This window comes from Bacillus rossius, chromosome 1 (assembly GCF_032445375.1).
Source record: "Bacillus rossius redtenbacheri isolate Brsri chromosome 1, Brsri_v3, whole genome shotgun sequence".
NCBI lineage: Eukaryota > Metazoa > Arthropoda > Insecta > Phasmatodea > Bacillidae > Bacillus > Bacillus rossius.
This window is the reverse complement of record NC_086330.1, coordinates 103,699,039-103,725,149: the sequence shown is the minus strand read 5'-3', so window position 1 is coordinate 103,725,149 and position 26,111 is coordinate 103,699,039. Positions and strand designations below refer to the sequence as shown.

The following is a 26,111-nucleotide window of genomic DNA, read 5'->3' as shown; positions in this document are numbered from 1 at the left end:
TATCAAGAATGGTACTATGTTTACAGAAAATTTTAAGGAAATTTATAATTTGGGATGATCAAGTTAGTTCAGAATAAACATTTAATGAACCATAATATGGTCCTAAGCTCTGTTTTTAAGTTTTGTGTGAGGCTTATTCTAAACAACAAATAATTTTTGTTATGGTCTAAATATTCGGAATGCAAGGAATATTTTAGGGTTAGGCTTATTCTGGTAAATATGTTTATGTTTACAATCACTGCCATACAATACATGAAGTTTGTTAAAATACAATTTTATGCAATATACTGAAGCTACTCAATGTTTATAGTTACGTGTCAGTTGGCACCCTTAGTCAACTCTTCTCTTCCTTGCCATTCTAGTGGGTATTCAGATGCACGTACATAGTCCTATGAACTATGATATTTAAGTTGCCAACCATTGAGCGAGGGTATAACTAAAAGTGTTTTCTATTACTTACAAATAATTTTTTTTTCAATTCATATGTAGAAATCCCAAAATTAAACATTTTCAGGTGGCGAAGGAGTAGACGTTCTTACTCTTAATGTTGTCATCATGAATTGTGAGACAATTTTACAAAAAATGTGGCAGTGTATCTTTAAAGACAAACATAATTTAACCAGGGAACAAGACGAAGTTGAAAAATTGTTGGCTTGTTTCAGAAAATTCATGTTTCAAGTATACTATCTTTGGTTTTAACATTAAAGTTGTTTACATAGCTTTGTGAGTCCATTGGTACAAAGCTCGAACATTGTTAAGTGCTAAATTGAGATTTCCTGCTTATAATGTTTTTTTCTTGTGCTCCCTTGAAAAACATTATAACAGGGTTCTACTGTATTGGGTTAGATACAGTTATTTATATTATTTTGTGTTTAGCATTCTGCTACCATTAAAAATGGACTTTTGAGCAGCGGTTTATTTCGTTAAAACCTCAAAATTACATATCATGTTTGTTGTTTAAATTTTCTTGCCATTGCCATTATTTATAGAATACCTACATCATGATACATTTATTACCACAGCTCTCTTTTACTTTGTTCCTCACCTCAAATTTTGTCAACTTATATTATTATTATTATTATTATTATTATTAACTAAGTGTTATCCAAACAGCTATAAAACATTCCAAAGTGTGTATGATTATGATCATTTACAGGACCAATTACAGTTACAAAATAAATGATGAGCAATAACCAGGGAAACAGCCTGCACGGCACTCACCGTCCTTGCGGGCGGCGCAGGCCAGGCCGGGCACGAGCAGCGCCGGCACCAGCTCCACGGCGTGCACCCACTCCTCCGTGCAGCCCTGCTGGCGCACCAGCTCCTCCAGCCGTGCCTCCTCGGGGCGCCCCGCCCCCTCCCTCCTCCCCGCCCTCGCCTCCGCCTCCAGCTGGCTCAGGCACGGGTCCTTCAGGTACTGCCGCACAACGCACAGCATTCCCAGAACAACCTTCACAACTTCACATCCAGGTCATCACACAGAAATAGAAAAAGAAAGTTCAGATCTAACAGAGCAGAGTGTCACGCTACTTTCAAAGACTCCTTACAGGTTTTTTTTTTGCTGACACGTCGTTATAACCGAGAACCTCCAGTGTAAACCACCGCAAAATTATTTGCCGAAATCGTGGATGAAAGCAGCACACTTGTATATTTGCACACCTGCTCACTCGCATACTTCCACACACCCTTATACAATTGCATATCTATATGCTTGTATATCGGCACCCTTGCACATATCTATACTAATATTATAAAGCTGAAGAGTTTGTTTGTTTGAACGCGCTAATCTCAGCAACCACTGGTCCGATTTGAAAAATTCAGTGTTGGATAGTACATTTATCGAGGAAGGCTATAGGCTATATTATATTATCAATAACATTAGGGATCCTTACTAAAAGTCCAATTTAGAATCAAATGTGTTGGAGGGGGTTAGATACAACACGCAGTACACGTACGAAGTGTGTGTTGACAATGCTGCAGGCGCTAGAAGTTTATTTCCTATTGCCTATTAACATTGTTGCCACGCACTAGATGCCTTATCATTCTTAATTTTCCCATACAAGTAAAAAACACCAGTGTGATATTAACAACGAAGCAATCAGTACCCTCATAAGAGTTCAATTAGTATTTAAATACTTTTTATCATTTTAAATCGCAAACTTAAACTATTGTTTTTTTCCTCTCTCTGTATTTAATTTGTTTTTTTATTGCCCCTTTTTTTTCAAGTATATATATTTTACAGACTTGAAACTTCACAGTAATGTTCCTTATGTTACGCAGGATGACATTTTCCGAAAATTAGATCCCATGGGTGGTTAAAACCAGGCAACAGTGGGTACTTTGTTTGCATGAGAACAGGATTTTGCATTGTTCATGCCTTCTGCGTCTCCATGGCAACGGGCATCGCGTGGCAGTGGCGTACCCACAGGGAGGGGCATGTATAATGAGCGGCGCAAGAGTGATCTGCTTGTAGACTGCCGTAGCGAAGTACGAGTACATCAGTTGTATGTTGCGTGCACGAGTTGGGACACCATCGGTGCTATTAATTTTCTCTCCGGTACATTATACAGCATTGTAATACATTTTCACTGAATTTTTTTTATTTACCATTACTGTAAATGGGAGATGTGACTTATTTTTTTTCCATTAGTATAGCAGTGCGAAGCCAGGTCGGGCAGCTAGTTTTAAATATTTGTGTACTCTACAAATTTCCTATCCAACAATCAGTGATCTTTCACTTCTAACATGCATGTTAGCCATGCAATTAATTTTATTATTACGTGTTACCTAGTTTCCAACCCATCAAAAAATTTCCAGACTGATTTCAAGAAAAAATGAATTGGAAAATGATTACGCTCCCGTTTGTATTTTTAACACATATTCTTTTCACAAAAATTTATGGTACTTATGTTGGGACAGTTTTCAAACACCATAAATGGTAGCTGATTTTGCTTTATTAAATCTGAGGACCCAAATATGAAGTTCCAACACCTGGACAGAAAAAGTTATGCACCATCACAAGGCTATGAAATAAATCAATCATAATGATATATATCCATGTACATAATCACAAATTTTCGGTACTTAGGTACTTGCCTTATATGGGCACAAAAACAAAATACCAAAAATTTTCTTTAACACAGCCAGCTTAAAGAATATTACAATAAAGATAAATTATTAGGTAAACTGTTGCGCATTAGCATAATTGTTTGCATGCGGAGAATAATTTATCAGACACTATTATAATGCCATGATTATCTCACAATAATATGAATAATATTGTAATATAATGTATCATAGTGCATATTTCTTCTTTGATTGAAAGTTTATAACTATTTAATTTTTTGCAACTATTATTTTTTTAGAGAATTAGTTCTTCTGCTGCAAATTATCTAGGGTGCTGTGCCAGAAATGAGGTATTTCGACACTTTTTTTTTAAATTTTCAGGGTGTCTACCCATGTTGGGTCACAGAATTCCTGTACAATTTCCGTACATTCCCGTACACTAATAAAAAAGTTCATGTACATTTACAGCTTACACTATCACTAATTAGGATAATAGCAATGTTAAAAAAAATTGTACAAAAAAATGTTCACAAAAAATATTTTTACCAAAAACTTGGATTTCAAGAAAATTTGTCAAAGAAAAGTTAGGCATACCTTTATGTTGATAAAATTTAGCTCATTCTAGGTTACATTGCACTGCAGCCAAACTTTGCCACATGGCAACTGTCAAATTTTTAACTTTTATCTTTAGAGGCTGTATATATACCTGTACCAGTTTTGTTATTATTTTTGTTCCCCATGTCTGTATTTTTGGTATATTTAACTTATACTGTTTGTGTATTAACTTATATTTGTTGACATGTCCTATACCATTTGTACAAATGTCTGTAAGGTCAAATGGATGAAAATAAATAAATAAACTACACGCACCCAAAACAATCGTGGCAGCAGCGCTGTTTTAGAAAGATGCATGTGACTCGCATGACCTTGCGCACGATATGCCACTTGCCAAATGCCAATTTTGCCAACCAAGTTCCTGTCCAACAGAGTACAGTACTCCCGCCCCTCGAAGTAACACGGTAATTCATACAAAGAAAAATGGAGCACTAATAAAAATAGCGCTAATCAAATACGTTTTCAACATAGAAAAGTGCATGTTAAACAAAATAATTGGTTTTACCGCCTTTGAAATATGTATGTTTACTGTACCATACTCCACATTTATCCAGTTTAAAAATTGGTTGTCTGTAAATTTGAAATATGTATGTTTACTGTACCATACTCCACATTTATCCCGTTTAAAAATGGGTTGTCTGTAAAGTCGGTTAACGGACGATAGTTTAACTTGACGTCATAACAAAACATTGATGAAATGATTGCATACTTTTATGAATAAAATTGAATAATTTTTATTTTAATAATAAAGGAATAATAACTTTTCACTTCACTTTATAAACAGTCAAGTGGAAGAGATATAGATGCGGCGCAAGCGTACAATGAGCTTAACGGGACACAGCAAAACAGAACAATGTGCGTAACGGGACACTTTTTCGTGCGTGCAGCCGACGTTCATCGATTTAATAGACGTTGTCACGTCAAAAAGTTTTTTTTTTCTGGAAACGTAATGTGCTGTCAACTTCAACTAGCGCAACCTGGCATGCATGAGATTAACTGACCTTGAAAGCTTCTGACCTTTCTCGCCAGATGGAAGTAGTAGCATAAACATGGCTGTATAAACACGCTACACGGATATATTAACGTAATTTTATTGCTTGTAAAACTTTTAACTAGACATAAGAAAACAGGCATCAAAAAATTAAATAACTATTACGGAAAAGTGAAAACTAACTTTTTTTTAAATTCGTTCTTTTATTACAATTATACAAATGCCGAGATTTATTATGTTGCATTGTGTTTGATACAAAAGTCCCGTTGCTATTATGCGCGCGTGTAAATTAAAAAAATTTGTGGACGAAAAAACATGCTACTTCAAAAAGAGCCCTAATTAATTGACGCTAATCGAGCAGCGTTACTTTGAGGGGTGGATGTATACTCACACAAAGCAAAACTGGCTTGCAGCTGTCGCCGGCCGGCGCAATTAACTTTGTCATACGCGCTCAATTTTTATACACACGTGATAATGGTAGCTTGTAGGTATACAAAAATAATACGACACGGCATATAATATGATTTTTTATTCGTGACCACTGAAATCAGCATAAAATTCTTGCATTATACGCCGGCAAATACGATATATTTTGCATGTATGTTGTCTACTTTCTTCCGATGTTCACGAAATGAAAACAATTTTATAATAAAATGATTTATCATAAATAACTTCTGCACACACACACAAAGATTCATTATTATTACTACCATCCGGACGAACTTTAACAATAACCACACTATACAACACGCAAAAACAAACTGTATGAAAATTTAAGCATGAGCGGGAACGACCCTTACTGAACGACCACAGTAACAAAAAAAACTGGGCGAGTCCACGCGCCTTACGCAAGTGGTTGTTACGATTACGCGGCCACTTGTGTTGGTTGATCCCATCGTCTGCTTTCAGCACTCTGCAGTAAAGCACCAGTATATTGTAGAGAAGCAATAATCACACGATTCACGATTGTGTTGCAGTAAAATCTTCGCTTTTTAATATTAATATATAAATGTTGTTGATGGGCGAGGAAAAGTCAAAAGTTCCCGGACATCGGGATAAATTCCCGCACAATCCCCGTATTTTTCCCGGGCAGTATAATTCCTGTACAATTCCCGTTTTCCCCGGTCGGTAGACACCCTGATTTTTATTATAATTTTAAATTATTTTTGGAAATTTTATTTTCCATATAATTTGGTTACAAAAGTGTGATTTACACTTTGTTAGGCTGGTGTACTCTACTTAGTTAAACTTTGCTGCAGTGGCCCGAGGCACCTTTTCTCAGGGGCCAATCTGATCTTTTGCAAGTCTAAAGATGTCGTTAGTAGCCCGGATGACATTTCTCCCGCTTGCAGTCACGTCCGTGGTCTGTAATATAAATTCCCTACATGACTAAATTTGTATAGAGCAGCTTCTGGCTTGCAAGCTCTATTTCTTAGAGGCCCGCTGAGCCCAACGAGTCTTGGCACGACCGAGTATTTCATGGACCCTCTTTCCCAGCCTCGTTGCGTTTTTTGTCCACCCTCACCCCCCAGTCCCCCCCCCCTTTTTTTTGGTTCTCAGAATTTAGCCCAGGATCATTGCCCTGACATGAACTCGCCAGGCAGTGGCCTACTTCAAAGATGATTTGCCACAGAAAAAAATATGTTCAAATATGGACCACACACGACATCTAGTGGCAGAAATAGTAACTTCTGCACTTGTCGTCAGCGAGTGGAGCCAACGCCCGCGACACCTGGTGGCGACATTGCTAACCTCCCTCTACTTTCCCCTTTAGGCCGCCAGAGAGCAGCACCGGTTGCGCCATTAGCCCCAGGCTGTAGCAGACGCCTCGGGTGAGTCGATCCCTTTTTGTTTCGGATACCCCTCAACAGGTAGCGCTAAAATCGGCCAGTGCTACCAACTTTGAGATATCGAAGTCAGTGTTTTTTGTGATTCCCACTCGGAGAACTTCGGATCCTTTCGGTCCGGACGCCGAAGACAAACCCCCCCCCCCCCCCCCCACACCTTTTGATTGAGTTATTACTTTTAATTAAGAGACGCGGCCCCTCCGGGGACACTTTGCATCGCGATCCCAGACGGACTGCATTAGATTATCGGCGGATCGGCAAGACGCACAGCTAGACTTCTGTCCGGCTGTAACCGAAGATGTTGTCAGTTAGACAAGGGATGCTATCCCTAAAAATTCTTTTAAGTAGTTTAGTCCGTCTGTACACAGCATAGTATTTTTTTTTTAATAATTTTTTTTTGAAATTATGGAAATGGCCGCGACTTCCGCGATCTTCAGATCCGAACGTGCTAGGCTTCGGGCTCTAGAAGCTACCTTCCCTGTCTGGTGAGTTCCTATCAGTTTTATTCCCCGACCTCCCCTTATCTTTTTTGCAGGCATTTTCTGCCCAGTTTGCTAATTGTCTGTGTACCAGTTCTGATCATGTTTGATTTGGACTGTTCACAGACAGGTCCAAGAGCCGGATGCAGACCTAGCCGCATTTTCGCACACTCCCTCTCCAACAAACAGGTGTCCTGATGCCATGTTGACTGCTGGACTCCGGCCAGCGAGCTTTAGACCTCCGGTCGTACAATATTTATGAACCTTTGGAATAACATTTAAATTAGTACGTTTGAAGAGATAAGAACTATATAAAACTTTTGTTCTGGACTTTAAGCGCTTACATTGGGATTGTTTGTGCCTCTTTATATTTTTTGTTTATTTAAATATTAAATGAAAACTTTAATAATCAAATTAGGGCCGGCCCGTATTTTTAACATATCCGAGAGCTTTTTTTAATTATGTAATTGTAATTATATTTTAACACATTTTAATACCTCTTATATATTTGTCTCTCATTTAACTGTTATAAGCAGGGATAGATTTTAAGGATTTAACTGGACTGTCCAACGGACAGGTATAATTGGACACTTACCTGTCCGTAACTAATTCCACCTGTCCAGCTTACGTTAAAAAAATTACTGGTTATAAACTTGATATGTATATGCTTAAGAACATTACTGTACTCAAAACAAGTCAGTTTTACACTATTTTAATATTAATAATAGAGTTTTAAATATTGATTTAAGTGTTTTGCACTAAATCACTGGTTTAATGTGTCTGAACTACTATCAGATGAACTGTCATCAGATGCCTCTTCCTCATCTTGCTGCAGCCTAGCTATGCACTTTCTGTATGGGGGCTGAAATGGTCTGCGCTCTCTCTCACCACGATTAAACCAAAGTTCAATAGCCGGGGTAGGATCAAAATCACAGACACTACTTGATTTCATCTGGATACGCATCAGTGATGATAATGTATCATCATTAAGTTTGTTGCGCCAGTCTGTTTTGGTAGACTTCATCAAAGAAAATCCTCTTTCACAATCTGCAGTGTGAGCAGGTAGAGACAACACAAGATCCACAAGTGAAAGAATATTAACAAATTTGCTCTTGTGTCTTGTGTTTATTTCCCTCCAACTGGCTTTGTACACAGGAGTACAATCCTGGTAAACAACAATTTTCAGAGCTGTCCATTCTGGCTCCACCATTTCACACTGAACATTATTGTTCACAAGGGATCTTGAAAAAAAATGTAACATCTTAATGATGGATGTGTCACCAAAGTGTTGTTCATTATTAGAAGGCCATGTTTTGAAATTGAAAATATTGGTTGCAACAAGTAATTCAGACATTTCAGTGTCTTTATCTGTGAGTCGAGATTCCAGACATCTAACAATGATATTTATAGCACCAGTCTTGTTTGAAGAATGTAAAGCAATACCTTTCAGCTGTCTTCCGTCCGGTTCCATCGATTTTCTCCAAGAACGTAAATGAAAACCTTCACCGATACTCAGTTTCTGCAACATGCAAATAGTCTCTTGTATGGTTGAATTTGTCTCTGCTATTGTCAAACCTGAGACCTGGATAGACTGTGATAAGTAACTCAATGCACAGAGTATGTCACAAAAGAAATGCAGGTACTGTACCAATTCCAAACTTTGCAAAGATTCTTTAACTAATTTGCATGTTAAATTGGTGGATGCATCACATTTGGAGTCTTGCAGTAGATTTGTTGCAGTCAAGTGAAGAGCAGGAATTATTTTGATTACATTTGTGACACATGATTTCAAGTGTGGAATCCAACGAGTTCCTCCAACTCTTGTGGTCGCGTAAAACTTGATCTTAAGTGTTTCGCAGGAATTCTTTAGAAGACTGCGATGAACTGGGCTGTGATGGTAAAATGAATAAACCTTTCTCAAGAAAATGTCAATTTTAGAATGTAGTGGTATTTGGACGAGTGCTGATTTTACAGCGAGCTCCAAGCAGTGAGCCATGCAGTGAACAGCAACTAAATTTGGTTGCATGTTTTCTTTCAATTTCGCTTGTACACCATTACGTAAACCTCTCATTACAGCTGCACCATCACTGGCAAAGCCTACCAAGTGTTTCTTCATGTTCACACTGTCATAACCACAATATTCATGTAAAACTGTTAAAATGCACTCAAATATCTGAGTAGCATTAGGCCTGTCGACATGCCTGACTGCTACAAAGTCAGTATGGATCTCTCCTTCAAGTGCGTACCTCACATACACAATGACCTGCTCAAGCACAGCACTGTCGGTCGACTCGTCACACATCACAGAAAAATAATTTGCACTTTTCAAATTATTTTCTAATGATTTCAATTCAGTTTCAGCAATTACACTCATGAACACTTTTTAAACTTTTTGTCTGTAAGGTATGTATTGCCTACATCGAGGCCTTTCTGTTTATCGAGTGCACATTGCCACTTAAAGTCTGTAAACGGTCGTCCATGTTTCGCCAGTGCATGAGATGTACGAAAAAGCAACTGCATTTTTGCTAGTGCTTCTTTATTTATGCTCTGCAAAGCCTTTTCTGCCAGAGATGTACTTGGTGTGGACATTTGCACATTTTGTAATTCTTGACACTGCCTGTGACAACTACTTGCTGCATGGGACGTCAAGTTTTCTTTAAGAAAACTTGAACATCCTTTTACCAATGCCGACTCAAATGCTAGTTTGGGATACACTTCACAGACTTTGCAGTACATTTTTTTCTGAGCATTATCATACCGAACCCATTGAAATTCTGTACACCAGTTCTGAATAAACTCACGTGCCCGCACTTTTTTATCATATTGATTATCGTAGTATTTCTTGTCGTCGTCAGTTTTCCGTTTTTTTTTTCCGGCGGCTTTGAAGCGCCACTTACAAATCGCCACATTGCTGCACAAACAACTCTAATGTATAATATTAAAATATTGCGCGCCTTTACGTCATAAACACCTGTCAAGATAGACACGTTAATTGCTTGGGGTGCCAGTTCACACGTGAAACGAATGAGAACGAAGGCATGTGAAGAATTTGTGACGGGAGGAAGAGAGAGATTGATGGAGGGAGGGTAGCAGGAAGGGAGGGAGACAGGAAGGGAGGCAGGAAGGGTGTCAGAAAAGGAGGAAGGGTGACAGGGTGGAAGAGCAACAGGGAGGGAGGGAGGGAAAACCGGTTATCACTGCCACATGGCCGCACGCACGCACACACTCTTTCGTCTCTCTGGCTGGTTTATTTTTAGATTTCCCCATCTCCCCCTTCTACAACAGCCTTGCTAGCGCCGCGCCGGTGGAAGTCGTAAAAGAGAAAGGGAGTGGAAAAAAACGTGGAGTAAAATAACTGCGCTGTGAAAAAACTCCCGGAAGGATCGCACCATATTTTATTACTCAATAAATCGGCATAAAATGTGCGACCCTCGACCCTTATGCGGGTAAATACGGTACTCCTGACAGACTAAGTGGGCTACTGAATGTTACGTTGAAATTTAATAGTAACCTGTCCCCCCGGACAGGCACGTTTCGTTATATACCTGTCCGGGCGGAAATTTGCCTGTCTCGGACAGACGGACAGGCGTTAAAGTCGAACCCTGGTTATAAGTTTCATCATTTAAAAAAATATAGAGCAATTATATTCAGACGGAATCACACCTTGTTTCTGTTCATTCCTCATGTCCTTGTGAAACTAAAAGGTCCACTGTTACAGCAGTGTGTAATGTCAATGGTAATATTTATGTATTTAATCTTATTTACCTACACTGCCCCAACGTGACAGTGCCCATAAAAGAATGTTCCAATTTTAATGGCATATTATAACAGTTAAACTTAGACTACACTAGAACCCCGATGTTACGCATGCTAACGGTTCCACGGATTACATTCGTAAAATTACTACATTCGTATAATCGAGGGTGGCCAATTTTGACTCCCCTCCCACACTTCCCCAAGGAAGAAAAATATAGTTTTACATTTGAACCAAATATATGTGGTATAATTTGTGTGTATTTGGTCATAATAAATAAAATAACATTAAATATTAAATATGTACTATAAATGCAACGAAAACATAACCTTCGGCCGCAGCGTGTGAACATGGAATGCGCACTGACACTTCTTACCAGCCCGCCCCTCTGCCTGCGACCCGTCTTAGATGCTTGGACTTTTTGATAACTGTGTTATCTGCTTACTTTATTTACCAAGAAGAGTCAAAATATATCAAAACTGTCGGCAAACTGATAAAAGATTTATGCATGTCCGTAAAACAAGGCAGAGTACTGGCCGGTGGTAATTTTAATTCAAAACGTGGCTAAGGAATTGTATGGATCAGGTAGCTATAAAAGATGACATAGTACTCAGTATTTTTCGAGAAAATAGTAAATATACACAGCCACCAATCGGATGCCTGCCTGCCCGCCCCTTCCCCATTTAACTGCTGCTGGCAATGTTCATCTTCACAACTCAAGCAATTATCTTTTCCCAGTGATTGGGGAAGAAGGAAAAAAAAATAAAAATACCTACCCTAATTTTCTCCAAGCAGGAAACACACTAGCAGCTATCTGTCCTCCCCTGCATTCCCCTCCTCCATGCACCTAACATTCCACATCTCGCCTGTTTGCACGAGAGATAATGCAGCAATGTGTCACAGCGATTACCACACATGCACCACGCATTGCACAGTTTTCATGCTTTTTTTTTTGTGACAGTAGGTGGTCCAATATGCTTTTCTTAGGTATCTTTCCTTTTCGGAAGATGTCTATTAAAATAAATTTATATTTTGAGTTTAAAAACTTGACTATTCCTTGCCAGAGACGACTGAACACTGGCTTGTTGGGAAAAAAATAGCATATTTTGACGAAGGATTTGTGAAGGGGAGGGGGGATAGAAAAATTTATTATGCCACTCCCCCCATCCATATTTCAAACCCTATTCCAACAAATCATACATCAAATTGAAGGTTAACTTAGCGTATTTTTCTTACAAATGTTCAATATGTGCACCTTTAGTTATATGGCACACATCCAACCTAAAGTCCGATTCTTCTCACACTTAGGGTAACAAGTCCAGAGTAATGGGAGTAATAGCCTCTTCAATTCGGTTTCTCAGCTCAGGCAAATCATTAGGTACGTAGGGACAATCTTTTATAAATCCTCAAAGAAAAAAATTACATGGTAATAGGTGAATGTGGAGGCCAGTGGAAAAGAGATTTGTAGTCACAAATTACTTACACCATCGGCAGATATTTTTGGTGCATGGGGGATTACAATTAAACTTTAAACTAAATGCACGTTCAACTGAAATTATAGATTCACTCTAAGCAAATTGTAGAACACAAAACACTTTTCGTTCAGGAGTAGCCATTTTGTGCAGAAGGCACTGCTAGTAAGAAAACAACAAAGCAGTACTCGTGCATGCACTTATCTAAAAGTGTTTAAGTGACTCTATTGTGACCTTGATCCAACACTCTACAATGCTTACAGTTGATATTAAAATTTTAGGCCTGTGCGGGATCCCGAAATTTGGGAAAAATTTCAGGAACATAGAGGCTTTTATCCTGTCGGGAGGGAAAATAAATTTCCCGAAATTTTCGGGAATTTTAAATTTATCTTTACTAGATATAACATAACCTCAAATCAATCAGCTAATGAACGTAATACACATTTCCTTCAAAATATACATTAACAGTGCTGGAAAAAAAACCTGCAAATCCTTATTCTGTTGTAGCAATATTTAAATTTTTTTTTTCAGGTTCATAATTACTTGTTGTCATAATGTCTGACATATGTACGTAATTACCTATAAAATACCCGAAATACGACAGCATTAAAAATAATGAATGGCTCACTTGATGTTTATAGCAAAACAAACAAAAATATGTGAAAATGGTTTTATCCCAACTCTACTAACGAGAGAAACTTGTCAAACATGACAGCAATACGCTAGTTTTGCATTAAATAATGCCCGAGTTTTCCATGCCATTAATTTTCTTAACTAAAATATAGATGCTACTAATATTTTGTCATAATTAGTATTCTGCCGATTTAAAACACCTAAAATATTTTTCTTTATCAAGTATCACGAGATGTCCGAAAATCAGTTTCCTTTAGATGCCGACAGGCCATAAACAAAACGTAAATGATCCCTGTTGATCGGATCACGTATTTCTTTTGTCATATTTTCGGAGACTTAAAAGCCAAATAATAATAATAATAATAATAATAATAATAATAATAATAATAATTGTAAAATTAAATACAAGTTACCGTAATAGCTTTTAAACGTAGAAAAGTTTAAATATTTTCTTTCGGACAGTTAATTTTTTAGCAAGTTTGAGTTTAAAGATAAACAAACTTCAGCGTTTTGTAGTTTGTGGTAGTTGGTTACACTGTCTAATAGTTTACGGTGCTTGTCGGCTATCTTTAGTAGAATTTAACACGGTATTCTATAATTTGTTTACATTTTCTTTGTCCGTATGGAATACTCGTGAAAAAATAATTTCCGAGTTAAAAGGCGTGTGGAAGTTTTATGAGAAAAATGCTAACTAAACCGCAAAATGCAAACAGTGTCCAAAAATTATTAAAACAAGTTACGGTAGCACATTTGGGTTGATAAGGCACCTAAAACAGCATCCCACATTGGAATCAAATTCAATACGGAAGAAAAACCTGAATGTGAATAAAAAAAAATTACACTAGTGAAGGCCAATCTACTTCTAAGCAGTTAAAGATTGAAGAGAATTATCAGTGGAGTCCTAACCATCCCAAAGCTAAAGTGATCACACAAAACATTGGAGGGTGGATGGCTGGTTCCCTGGTGCCCTACAATGTTGAGGATAATGTGCACTTTAAGAAAATGTTGCAATCTGCACAGCCCCTGTACAAAGTTCTTTCACGTACAACTTTTTCCAGGTCAGTTGTACCTAATTTGTACACTTCAGTGCAAGGCAAACAGCTCGACCACATTTCTCGCGCTGTTGCTAATGCTACCATAGCCTCCTTCTCGTGTGATTTGTGGACATCACGCAGCAATGATGCCTGCATGGCAGTTACATGCCATTTTGTTGAGAACTTTGCATTGTCCAAGTATTGTTTGGGATGTGCAAGTTTTTCGGGAAGTCACACAGCTGCTGCAATTGGTGACAAACTTACTGAAATGATGACTAGGTGGGACCTTCTTAAACTTGAAGAGACTAAAGTACCTCTCTATATGGTAACTGACAATTAGTAAATAATTATTTACTAATTATAAAATACAATTTTTTCCAATGGTGCTTGCTCAAATAAATCTAAAAATGCCTATTTGTAATACTAGCCTAAAAGTTTTATTTGCTATTCAATATAGTTATAATGACAACAACATCAAACTCGGTTCATCGCTTTGTAAAAAGTTCACATATTTGCAGTGTTTTGCCCATACACTCCAACTAGCCTTAAGTAATGCCAAGAAAAGTACAGAGAGCATAAACTTAATGTTGAAGAAAGCAAGAGGAATAGTTGGTCATTACAAGCATAGTTCTTCGGCAAATTTACAGTTGCACAAAATTCAAGAAGAGTTGGGACTTCCATGTTTGGAACTTAACCAGGAATGTGCAACAAGATGAAACTCAGAATTCCTCATGTTGGAAAGATTGTTGAAAAACAAAGCGGCACTTTCCCAACATTTACTTAAACTTAACATTGATAGTTTAACTGTCAGTGAATGGCAACTTGTGGAAGACTACGTGGCAATTCTTCAACCACTTCATGAAGCAACCACCCAACTGTGCAGTGACAAGATACCAACAGCATCCATGGTAATCCCAGTCCTTTTTTCAATGGAAGCTTGCCTGAATGAGCATATTGACAGTACTAGCAAGGCAGGATCTGATGTTTTTTCTAAAGCTCTCCTGTTTGCTCTTAAAGCCAGATTCCCAATGTACGAAAAGCAGGAACTATACTTCACTGCAATGCTTATGGACCCTCGCTTCGAGTCTGTTGTGATTACGGAGGGAAAAAAGTCACTGTCAGTAAAACACTTGCAGTTAATGCTGCAAAGATCACAACAAACAGAAACATTATCAAGTAATTAAATTTAATTACAGCATAATGAATAAACCATTGTATAAAATTATATTGTAACTAAAATAACTTTTAAAGCATTATGTTATAAATAAAAAAATTTAACCTAATTGTGTTATCACAGTTTATTCTTATATTAAACATATGTTTTTGCAGATATGAAACAAGTACCTGAACTCAGTGTTAAGCCGCAGAGTGGATTATGGAAACAATTTGACAGCTTAGCCAGTTCTTCAAGTGTTAATGCATCTCCAAGTGAAATACATAACTATTTGAGTATGCCCTTACTTGCAAAGACTGAAGATCCCTTATCATGGTGGGGAAAAAATCTCAGTGTTGCCAAACCTTTGCAAGATAGCAGTGAAGTATCTTGTAATACCAGCTACAGAAGCAGCAAGTGAGTTTTTTCTTCAGCTGGAAATGTTGTGTCAACAAGAAGAGAGTCCTTGGTCACACAACATACATGGAGGAATTAGTGTTCCTTCATGAGAACCAAATATTATTTTGAAGAGTTGATATATGACTACAGTGTTTTATTTTATACACATATATATATTTACAGTTTAATTTTAAATGTAGGCTTAGTTTATATTTAATTATTTTGAAACATATTAAAAAATAAACAATTAAAAAAATAAGCATATTTATAGGATACAAAATTGATAGGAAGCATATATTTCAATCAATTTTTTCCCGATCCAGTTCCCGTTTCCCGCAGGAAAAATATTTTCCAGCCCGAGAATTTCCCGAATAAAAAAATCCTTTCCCGCACAGCCCTAAAATTTATAACTGGGACAATCTTTTATGGACATGCTGTACAACACTAAAAAGTGTTGTAAAATTCAACATATTTATTGCCATATGATTAGTTACAAAAATGGCCCTAGAAAAGGGCAAACTGGCTCTCACTGCATTACATAATAATGGGATAGGCCAATCCCTTAATAAGTAAATTTGCAACTATTCAATTTAGTTAAGTAAATAAAACAAAACTTACCACTAGTTGCTGTATTTCAAAAGTAAATGGATTGAATACTTTTGCCAATTCATCAGTATAATCTGTGAACTCATATTCCATATCTTGAAACTGTAAAAAAAAAAAAAAAAAAAAAAAAAAAAGCATTTTATAAAAACACAATAGCAAACTTGTCAACAATATTCAATATAACAGTCAGAAAGTTTGTTTTTTAGTTTGAAATATTAAAACACAAATTTAAAATTCATTTTTCAATAAATAATTGTTAATGGTTTTGTGCAATTGTAGTATTTATAACAATTAATGGTTACAGATTTTATCTCTCTTTTACAAATAAAATCCCCCCCCCCCCCCCTTCAAGACAAGCGTGCGGACATGGGCATGTGAACTGTGTGAAAAACACATTTTCCAATTTTTTTATTTCCCTTATTAAAATATATCAGAGTATTACCAATACACTGACAAAACTATTTATAATTACTATTTATATTATACAATAATAACTTTTAACCCCAATATTGATAGTTACACGAAGTGATATGCAACAGCTTAATTATTAATTACACTAAGAATACAATCAAATTGCATTCAAATAATAAATTACTCATCAATACATGAAATTTTTATTATATTCCCATGGGCCTAATAAAGATTATCGTACCAAAAAATTGTTTTTAAAGTCCATAATTAAATGCCAAGACTACACACAATTGGAAACATGTAACATGTTCACATTTTACACTGCAATCAAATAATTAATACTGTACCTGCTTTATTCATACAAAAATAGGATTCCAAAAATTCAATACCCATGTTAAGGAAATATCAACATACACAAAAACAAAAAATGTAGACAGTTTTTTCTTAACATGTTCACATCTCCTTACCTCAATCCATACAATTATAAACAGCTGACAATTTTACTGTCAACAAGTGTATCCAACTGTCTTTAAAATTGCTATAAAACTCAAAACGGCAATCAAAATAACATACACCATAAATACAAAAAATGGTAGAATCACTACGATAAAGCAACTCTAAATGTAAATGTGACCTGTAAAATTCTACATCACCCAGATCAACAACATCACGATGAGGTCTAGATATGATTTTGATGGATTGAAAGCAGTTATGTTCTATCACCCTCATATACATGTCTAAAAATAAGAAAATAGAGTAAACTTGAACTAGCAAGCAGACACAATTTTAACATTCGGTTGCCCATCAGAAACGTTCCAGCAAAACTATTAAAATCTTTTTATATTAGTTGTATTAATAAAATATTGTCAAACCACTATTAAAATAATAGTTTACCTTTAAAAATTAAAAGCCTAACCATAACTTTTTACACAAAAATCTTGTTTGTTGTCCCACTAAACTTTATTATCCTTATTATAATTCCTTAAGTACAATGCAATAACTGAACCTAAGCTTAAATATCTCTTTGATGGTGGCAAACACACTATTTAATAAAGGATATATAACAAAACAAACCATTTTCATATGAGTTTAGGGTAGGTACAAAATCTGTAGAAAGCTATTAGTCCAGTCATCTTTCGTAAGTTCACCTCGGAATTTGAGATACCCAGCTATAAACTAGTATAAACTTGTATTTTGACATCCTAAAAGTTTTCTCAAAACCTACATATGGTAGGGTGTATGCATCTATTAAAATCAAAAGTCAAAAAATTGATTTTTTACACATCTTTTGCAAATATCTCGTTTCCTATGGGTTTTTCGCTATTTGTATTTATTATCAATATTCCAGAGGATTAAATTCCCTACAACTTTTTTTTCAAACATTTTTTTATACATTGAATCGTTTTCGAGTTAGAAGGCGGAGAGCACGCGGTTAGAGCATCATCTAAGGTCAACCGGTAGTCCCGTTCAAAAACACGCCATATAAAGTTTATTAATTATTGTTAAATACATCATTATTCATAATGATCTTTTCTTATTAATTATTAAATTATATTTAATAATTATTTTACGTACGTATCTATTTTTAATTACGTATCAATTTACTTTTTATCACTTACCTGCCAGTGTAGTTATAGAATTGTTAGGGAAATACTTAAATTATATTTAATTTCTAATGTCATTTATTTTAAAAACTTCTTAAATAAATAAAAAAAGAAATAAAGAAATTCTTAGTTAATGTTTTTATTAAAAAATATAATTCCATACATTTATGGTATAGGCACACGTTCGCAGAGTAATCGTTCTTTGCTCATCCTCGAACATTAAACAGCTGTATACTCAAAATCTTTCTCTGTGACTACTGCTCGTGCCTGGAATAAATTACCTGGGTCAATCAGACTTCAAAATTCCCTTTCTATGTTTAAGAAAACATTATTCAGGTACTTGCTTAGCTCCAATAATCAGGTTTAGCTGTGGTATCAGATATGTGTGATTCAATATGTGTGAATGTATGTGTATTTACGTATAATTTATTATAAGAAAATGTATTGGTATCCTACTAATATTATAAACGTGAAAGTTTGTAAGTATGGATGGATGTTTGTTACTCTTTCACGTAAAAACTACTGAATGGATTTGAATGAAATTTGGCCTACAGCTAGCTTATAACCTGGATTAACACATAGACCCCATATTAATATGAAATTCCATCCCTAAGGGAGTGAAAAAGTGATATTTTCATTTTATAACAGAAAAAATCATAGGTCATTGACATACAAATAGTGAGTGAGTGTCATTTCTCTATGTCTGCCACACGATCAAACACATAGTAAGGTCTGGCAAATTAATATTTTTCTCCTTGGTGTGACCAGTCCACTTAGTGGAGCTCACAGCGGCTAGCAAAATAAAGGCGCTAATAACAGTTTTGTTCTTAACTTCGTCAATAGATAGAGTTGCCTTTAATTTTAAACGCACCATCGTTTGATGCATTTGTCATGTCTTTAATTTTCGTTTGTTTGTGCCATATGCATTCCTATACCATTCATCCGATTGCGAAGAAATTTTGGTGATTTGTTATGTGCATGCACATGAAGGTTTCTGAGACGGTATAACAATTTTGCAATAGAGCACGAATCATTTCAAAAAATGTGTTTATTTCATATTATATAGTGGCACATCATCTGTTTTTGTTGTATAAGTGTGCACGCATGAAACAATTTATTTAAATATAAAAGAGAGTCAGAGATAGAGTGAGATTTAGACGGATAGATAAGTTGAGTTAGAGCGAGGTATAGAGAATGAAATGGGTTAGATAGAGATATACCTATAGATGTATAGAGCTATATAGACTTATATATAGAAGATATAGAGTTAGTGGGAAGTATATATATGTAGATATAAAGAGATAAATAGAGATAGAGAGATGGATAGATGTATATAGAGATAAATATATATAGATGATTTGTATATGTGGAACTACGTCAAACATATTACAAAACAAAACTGAATGAGGCATTGCAATGCAGGCCAAGCATTAGTTAGATAATGGTATCTTTTCAATATTAGTAATCTCTTATCTTTCAGCTTTTTTCTATATTGCTTTATAAAGTCTAAATTACATACAGACCAGGGGCCTATTCCACCAATAAACTTTGCAACTTTTCAATTTGCACTTTGCATATAACTGAAAAGTGCAAAGTAAATGTGTTCCACCAAAATTTTTAACCTCTTTGCATTCCTACAGCCAGTCTGCAAAGTCTTTACATTATTTTATTCATTTTTTACATTACTGTTGCCTAGTTTGTAGGTTATATAATGCATGACGAGTAAGAAATTATAAGTTGTGCATAAAAAATTAGCAGTATTAGAACTTATCAAAGAAAAAAAAGATATATTATTTGCAAGTTTCTCGAGTACAGTAACAGAGAAACAAAAGGAGAAGGAATGGACTGACATTCTTTTAAAAGCACAATGAATATCATTGTCAATCATGAAATTTATTCTTAATCTGTACACTTCCTTACTGGAACTCTGTCATCTTCATCAGATTCATCACTTGAATGCAATAAAATATGCCTCATCATTTTCCTTCTTTTACTTTTGTAGGTTATGTGTTTATGTTACTATGTTTTCATTTCTCTCAACCACATTAAATTAAATTAAATAATTACAAAGATGCTAAATTTATAACAAACAACACTTTTAACTACCTCAAACAAATTATTTAAATAAGATCACACAATAAAAAGTTAAACTGCAAAAGCAAAATAATATTTGCATAACCTCTGAAAACTTTGCAAATATTTATAGATGAGTTATGCAGAGAGAGATTATTGTGGAACAGAAACACGTTCAACAGTGCAAAGTCTTTGCACTTTTCGCTTTGCACTTTTCAATTTTTGCTTTGTGAATTCTAATTTTTGTGGAACAGAAGTAAGAAAGAAAAGTGCAAAGTGAAAAGTTGTAAAGTTTATTGGTGGAATAGGCCCCAGGCAAATAACTATAAACTGGCAGAACGTCTGTCGGGATCTGAAAGTGATATAAATTAATTTTCACACTTGACATTCAAATTCAGAAGACAATTACTAACTACACCATGTGTTCAGCCCGGGCCACGCCGGGTATTGCAGCTAGTATAATCTAAATTGTTTTTGTCTTCGTTAGTTTTTTTACATAAATATTTAGGTTATTAAATATCTTTAAATCTTTATAACTTTAGCATTAGATAAATAAAAAACAGTCTTTTTATAGTATGCTTATAATACGTTATACTTCAGGTAGCTCATGTGTATCGTATATGCTAATTTTTTATTATTTTCATATTTGTATTTATATGTTAATTCATTTTTTATTTAAATGTATTTGTGATGATTTTTGGTATGTATACCTAGTTAGTAAAGATGTATGTGGTTAAGTGTAAGACAAGGTAGTACGCCTTAACTTCGCCACTTAAAATAAGGCACTAAATAAATAAATTGTGGAAACTAAAAAAAATTGAATAAATATTACAAGAACTACAAACTTATAATTTTAATTATCTTCATCTTCATCGTCGTCTTCCGACCGCTGTAGTATTTCAAAGTCCTCTTCTTTATTGTCTTCAACGACATTTGTCTCCAGGTCTTCCATGATTTCGGGTTCAAAGATTCTGTTTTCAATGACATCACTGTACTTAATTATTTAACATTTAAAATGTAATTAGTGGAAATAAGAATATAATTAAAATGTAATTAAAGTTAGTCCCATAATTATTTTTAATTTTAGGAATCGGTTATAAGTGTTATTGAATAGATATATATTTAATTAATGAAAAAAAATTATTAAATATAATGTAATAGTTAATAAGAAATTAAAATTATTATGTATTTATCAATAATTAATAAACTTTATATGGTGTGTTTTTGACCGGGACAACAGGTTGACCTTAAATTATGCTCTAACCGCACGCTCTCTGCCCTCATCTCGAAAATGATTCAACGTATAAAAAAATGTTTGAAACAAAAGTTGTAGGGAATTTAATCCTCTACAATATTGATAATAAATACAAATAGAGAAAAACCCATAGGAAACAAGATATTTGCAAAAAATGTGCAAAAAAAATGATTTTTGTGAACTTTGACCTTAGATTTTAATAGACGCGTTAACCCTATCATATGTAGGTTTTGAGACAACTTTAAGGATGTCAAAATACAAGTTTATACGAGCTTATAGCTGGGTATCTCAAATTCTGAGATACTTACCTAATTTTGACTAAGATGACTGGACTATATAGAGAATTCTTTCTTTTCAGAGCTACTGAAAATTATATTTGTAAATAAACAAACTACGTAATTGATACTATATTTATTGTTTTTTTTAGGATAGATAAGTTTTCTATGAGGTGTAATTAAATAATGAAGAGTATTATAATGAATTATGCTAACATACAATCAGGCAAAAATGCATGCAAAACTTACAAATACATATAATGTTTTCCAATTCTTAATGAAAAACTATTCAAGCATATGATAATAAATATATTGACAGACCCTATGATATTTAAATGTTTGTAATGTTTTCAATATTCAAATAATCTATTACCCATCTTATTTAGAGCCATTCAATGCACAAGTGCAAACAAACAAGAGAAAGTTTACCCAATTTTTCTTCTTCTTCCATTTTCTAATCAACAATAATTTCCCCATAAAAAGATAATACAATAATTAAGCATTTACAAATGCCATAAAATTTTAAAAAAAGTTGCATTAAACCAGGTGTAAAATACTAAATAGCATATTTTATTAACAAAAAACAAAGCTGTCCCACATTTAGGATTATCAAAGATGTCAAGGTACAAGATGTATCACTTTCATGTTGTTACATTTGTGCCTAACATCGATACCATCAATTGATGCTGTAGTAGAAAAACTGTTCATTCGGGACAAGAATATTTTCTTTTCTAGTTTACTTACTCTGGTACAAATCTATCATTTCATGACTAGCTTTCAGACTCAGCACTACGCTGCATTTCGTGGTGCAATGCTGAGATACTTTTATTAAACAATTTATAATCACCCATAACATATTTATTAAAAACAAAAACTGACCAATTCAAACACATAGTGCAATGTCAAAATTTTATATATATAAAAAAAAAACTCATATTAATGTGTCCTATATGCACGTGAATACAGTAATATTTATAAACACTTGCTTGACAGCTAGCATAATTTATTTATTGCCTATTTATGACTATCTGTCCATTTACTGTTGAGATCTAAGCAAAATACAGTATTTACCAGAAAATAATAAGACTCTGATCATAATGCGACCCCAAATTTTTTGATTAAGAGTATGAAAAAGACTTTATGGATTGGAGATTGCAATTCAAGTACATAGTACTTGAAAATGATTTAAATGATTAAATTCATCCAATATTTGCTAGACCTTTTCTGGTGACACTTTTGTCAGTAGAGTGACTCACATGTTCTCTTTTAAACACCAAGCCGCAAATAGAAAAAAAAATTATGTTTCAAAGGCGATGGCTGTTCAGAAAGCAAATAACATGATGATATACGGTGGGTGGTCACCATGGTTTTTCAACTAAGCTTTTCTCAATGGCACGATACAAGTTTGCGATAATAATGCGAACCCCACTTTCAGTTTTCAGTTTTGGTAAAAAACATAGCATTATATTCAGGTGAATATGGTACTATAGTTACATTAAACTGGGCAGTTAAGTAATAATATTGTCTAGTTTTCAGTTGTAAGGTCTTTCAATTATCTTTTATAAAAATTTTCATTTCAAGTAGTATGCCACCAAAAAAGACAATAAAACAAAAGACATTAACAAACAAAAGTCAAAACTTTATATGAGACTGATTCAGATTCCAGTAAGTGGCAATTGCAGGCTATATCCCAGCCTTTTTTTACAAAGTTAATCTCACTTATAAAATGAAACACAACACAGACAATATTTCAACTAGAGATGGGCAAACACTCAAAAATTAAGTTAAGTCAAGCAATAACTAAAGCTCAACTCACAAGTATAATTCATTGTAATCAACAAGACAAGACCTGACAGTCTTTTTGAACGTGATATGAACATATTTGACATGTACGATGAACATAAAATCACATACCATATTTTTACAAACACTTCGCAGATTTGCTTCATATTTAAATTCTCAGTTTTTTCTTTAAGTACAGTTATTTAAAAAAATAGACTTCCTGAAAAACGTAAATTCAGCTTTTTACAGTTCAAAACACTGGAAAAGGCACCATTTCAGAATAGCTTGCTGTACATGGTTAACAACTACGAAAAAAAAATCTTAACATCTACTTTCTCCTACAACGGCAATCAATAGTATCGCTTTCTGGCTTAAACAAGAAAGTATACAGCATGTATCTTCATATCTTTAACTACCTAGTTAATATGGTGGACTGCTTTATTTTTGCCCGCAGTAAAAGTTGTGTTTTACACCCCAGTAAATACTTTTTTTTTTTTAAAGAAACGCTTGAACTCTTGTTTGTAAATGCCAAATTATTGCCATTTTTGAAGATGGGACATTCATTGATAACCATAAATGACCAAGGGAAAAATAATAGAGTAAATTTTTTGTTTGTTTTCATTTTTGCAAGATTATAGTTTATGTGCAGAATTTTGGTATGTCTATATAGTGATATTAAAATAGTTAAATAGTACTTGAATATAGCGATCGGGAGGGGGGAATAAATAAAATTGGAAAAAATAGTGTGTTAGTTATGTTACCAAATTATGATGCAAAATATCCCCCCCCCCCCCTAAAAAAAAAAAAAAACCCACCACCACACAAACAAACACCACCCTCATCATGTTTTTTTTTGTTTTTGAGTCTTTCTCTGCAAGGGTGTCATGTACTTAAGCAGTTAAAAATTTTAATGAGTGGTTAGGTACATTAAAATACCATTAAATTGTAAGAACAATTGGTTAGGTTAAGCACATTAAATATACTGTGAAGTCAAGTTAGTTAGGAACTAAAAAGTTATAAGGTAGCTATTTTAAGATTTTAACCTAACCAACTATCCATAATTATTTTTTTAAATGTTATAAACCAACCAGTAGTTTATAGTAATTAATAATGTTATTTAATTTCAAAATTTGTATATATTTACTTGTGAAGTATTGCCACAACTTGTGTTTTGGGGAACCTTTTTCTTTTCATTATACTTCATAGTAGGCCTGTGCGAATAGTGTTTTTTGGATGCGAAGCAAAATCGAATCGAATACTAAAAATATTCGCGAAGCCGAATCGAATTGCGAATATATTTCTTGACAACATTTCTCTTACTTCTTATATTAAGTATTTTAAATGTTGCTTACCTAACCTAACCTAACCAACTGTTTACAATCCACACCAATTCACAGTATTTTTTATGTAGCTCACCTAACCTAGGCAATTATTTATGGGAGGGATGAAAACAGAAATAAAATATTTTAAAAAAATTAATTTTTGCTACTGTTCCTTCAGTGTCCCACAAAGCATTTTAAATACTACAAACCAAACTCAACCATTCATATGACTTTACATGTTAAATGTCACAAACTTAACCTAACAAACAATTCAAACAAATTTACAGAGTTTTAAATGTAGCTAAGTAACCTAGCCATCCCTAATATTTTACATTATTTTTACTGTAGCCACACTAACCTAACCAACCAACCATTCACATGATGTTACAATTGTATCGATACAAATATTATAAAGCTGAAGAGTTTGTTTGTTTGAACGCTCTAATCTCAGGAACCACTGGTCTGGTTTGAAAAATTCTTTCAGTGTTGGATAGTACATTTATCGAGGAAGGCTATATTATATTATCAATAACATTAGGGATCCTTACTAAAAGTCCAATTTAGAATCAAATGCTCTGGAGGGGGTAAGATACAACATGCAGTACACGTATGAAGTGTGTGTTGACAATGCCATAGGGGCTAGAAGTTTATTTCCTATTGCCTAGTAACATTGTTGCCATGCACTAGATGCCTTATCATTCTTAATTTTCCCATACAAGTAAAAAATATTAACAACGAAGCAATCAGTACCCTCATAAGAGTTCAATTAGTATTTAAATACTTTTTATCACTTTAAATCGCAAACCTAAACTATTGTTTTTTTTCCTCTCTGTGTTTATTTGTCTTTTATTGCTCTTTTTTTCAAGTATATATATTTTACAGACTTCAAACTTCACAGTAATGTTCCTTATGTTACGCAGGATGACATTTTCCGAAAATTAGATCCCATGGGTGGTTGAAACCAGGCAACAGTGGGTACTTTGTCTGCATGAGAACAGGATTTTGCATTGTTCATGCCTTCTGCGTCTCCATGGCAACGGGCATCGCGCGGCAGTGGCATACCCACAAGGAGGGGCATGTATAATGAGCGGCGCAAGAGTGATCTGCCATTAGACTGCCGTAGCGAAGTACGGGTACATCAGTTGTACGTTGCGTGCACGAGTCGGGAAACCATCGGTGCTATTCATTTTCTCTCCGGTACATTATACAGCATTGTAATAAATTTTCACTGAATTTTTTTTAATTTACCATTACTGTAAATGGGAGATGTGGCTTAATTTTTTTCCATTAGTATAGCCGTGCGAAGCCGGGTCGGGCAGCTAGTTTTAGATATAGTTAAC

General features: G+C 34.7%; 1 protein-coding gene across 4 annotated transcripts in view; it reads right to left on the bottom strand.

Moving 5' to 3' along the window:
• LOC134541210 (protein virilizer) overlaps window positions 1-26,111 on the bottom strand; it is a 142,652-nt gene that overhangs the window by 64,384 nt on the left and 52,157 nt on the right. For all 4 annotated transcript variants that reach the window (XM_063384461.1, XM_063384469.1, XM_063384478.1 and 1 more), the window contains 2 exons: window positions 16,062-16,151; window positions 1,222-1,417 (listed from right to left, as the gene is read on the bottom strand). In XM_063384461.1, coding sequence (XP_063240531.1) covers window positions 1,222-1,417; window positions 16,062-16,151 — 286 coding nt within the window. The remainder of the gene's footprint in view (window positions 1-1,221; window positions 1,418-16,061; window positions 16,152-26,111) is intronic.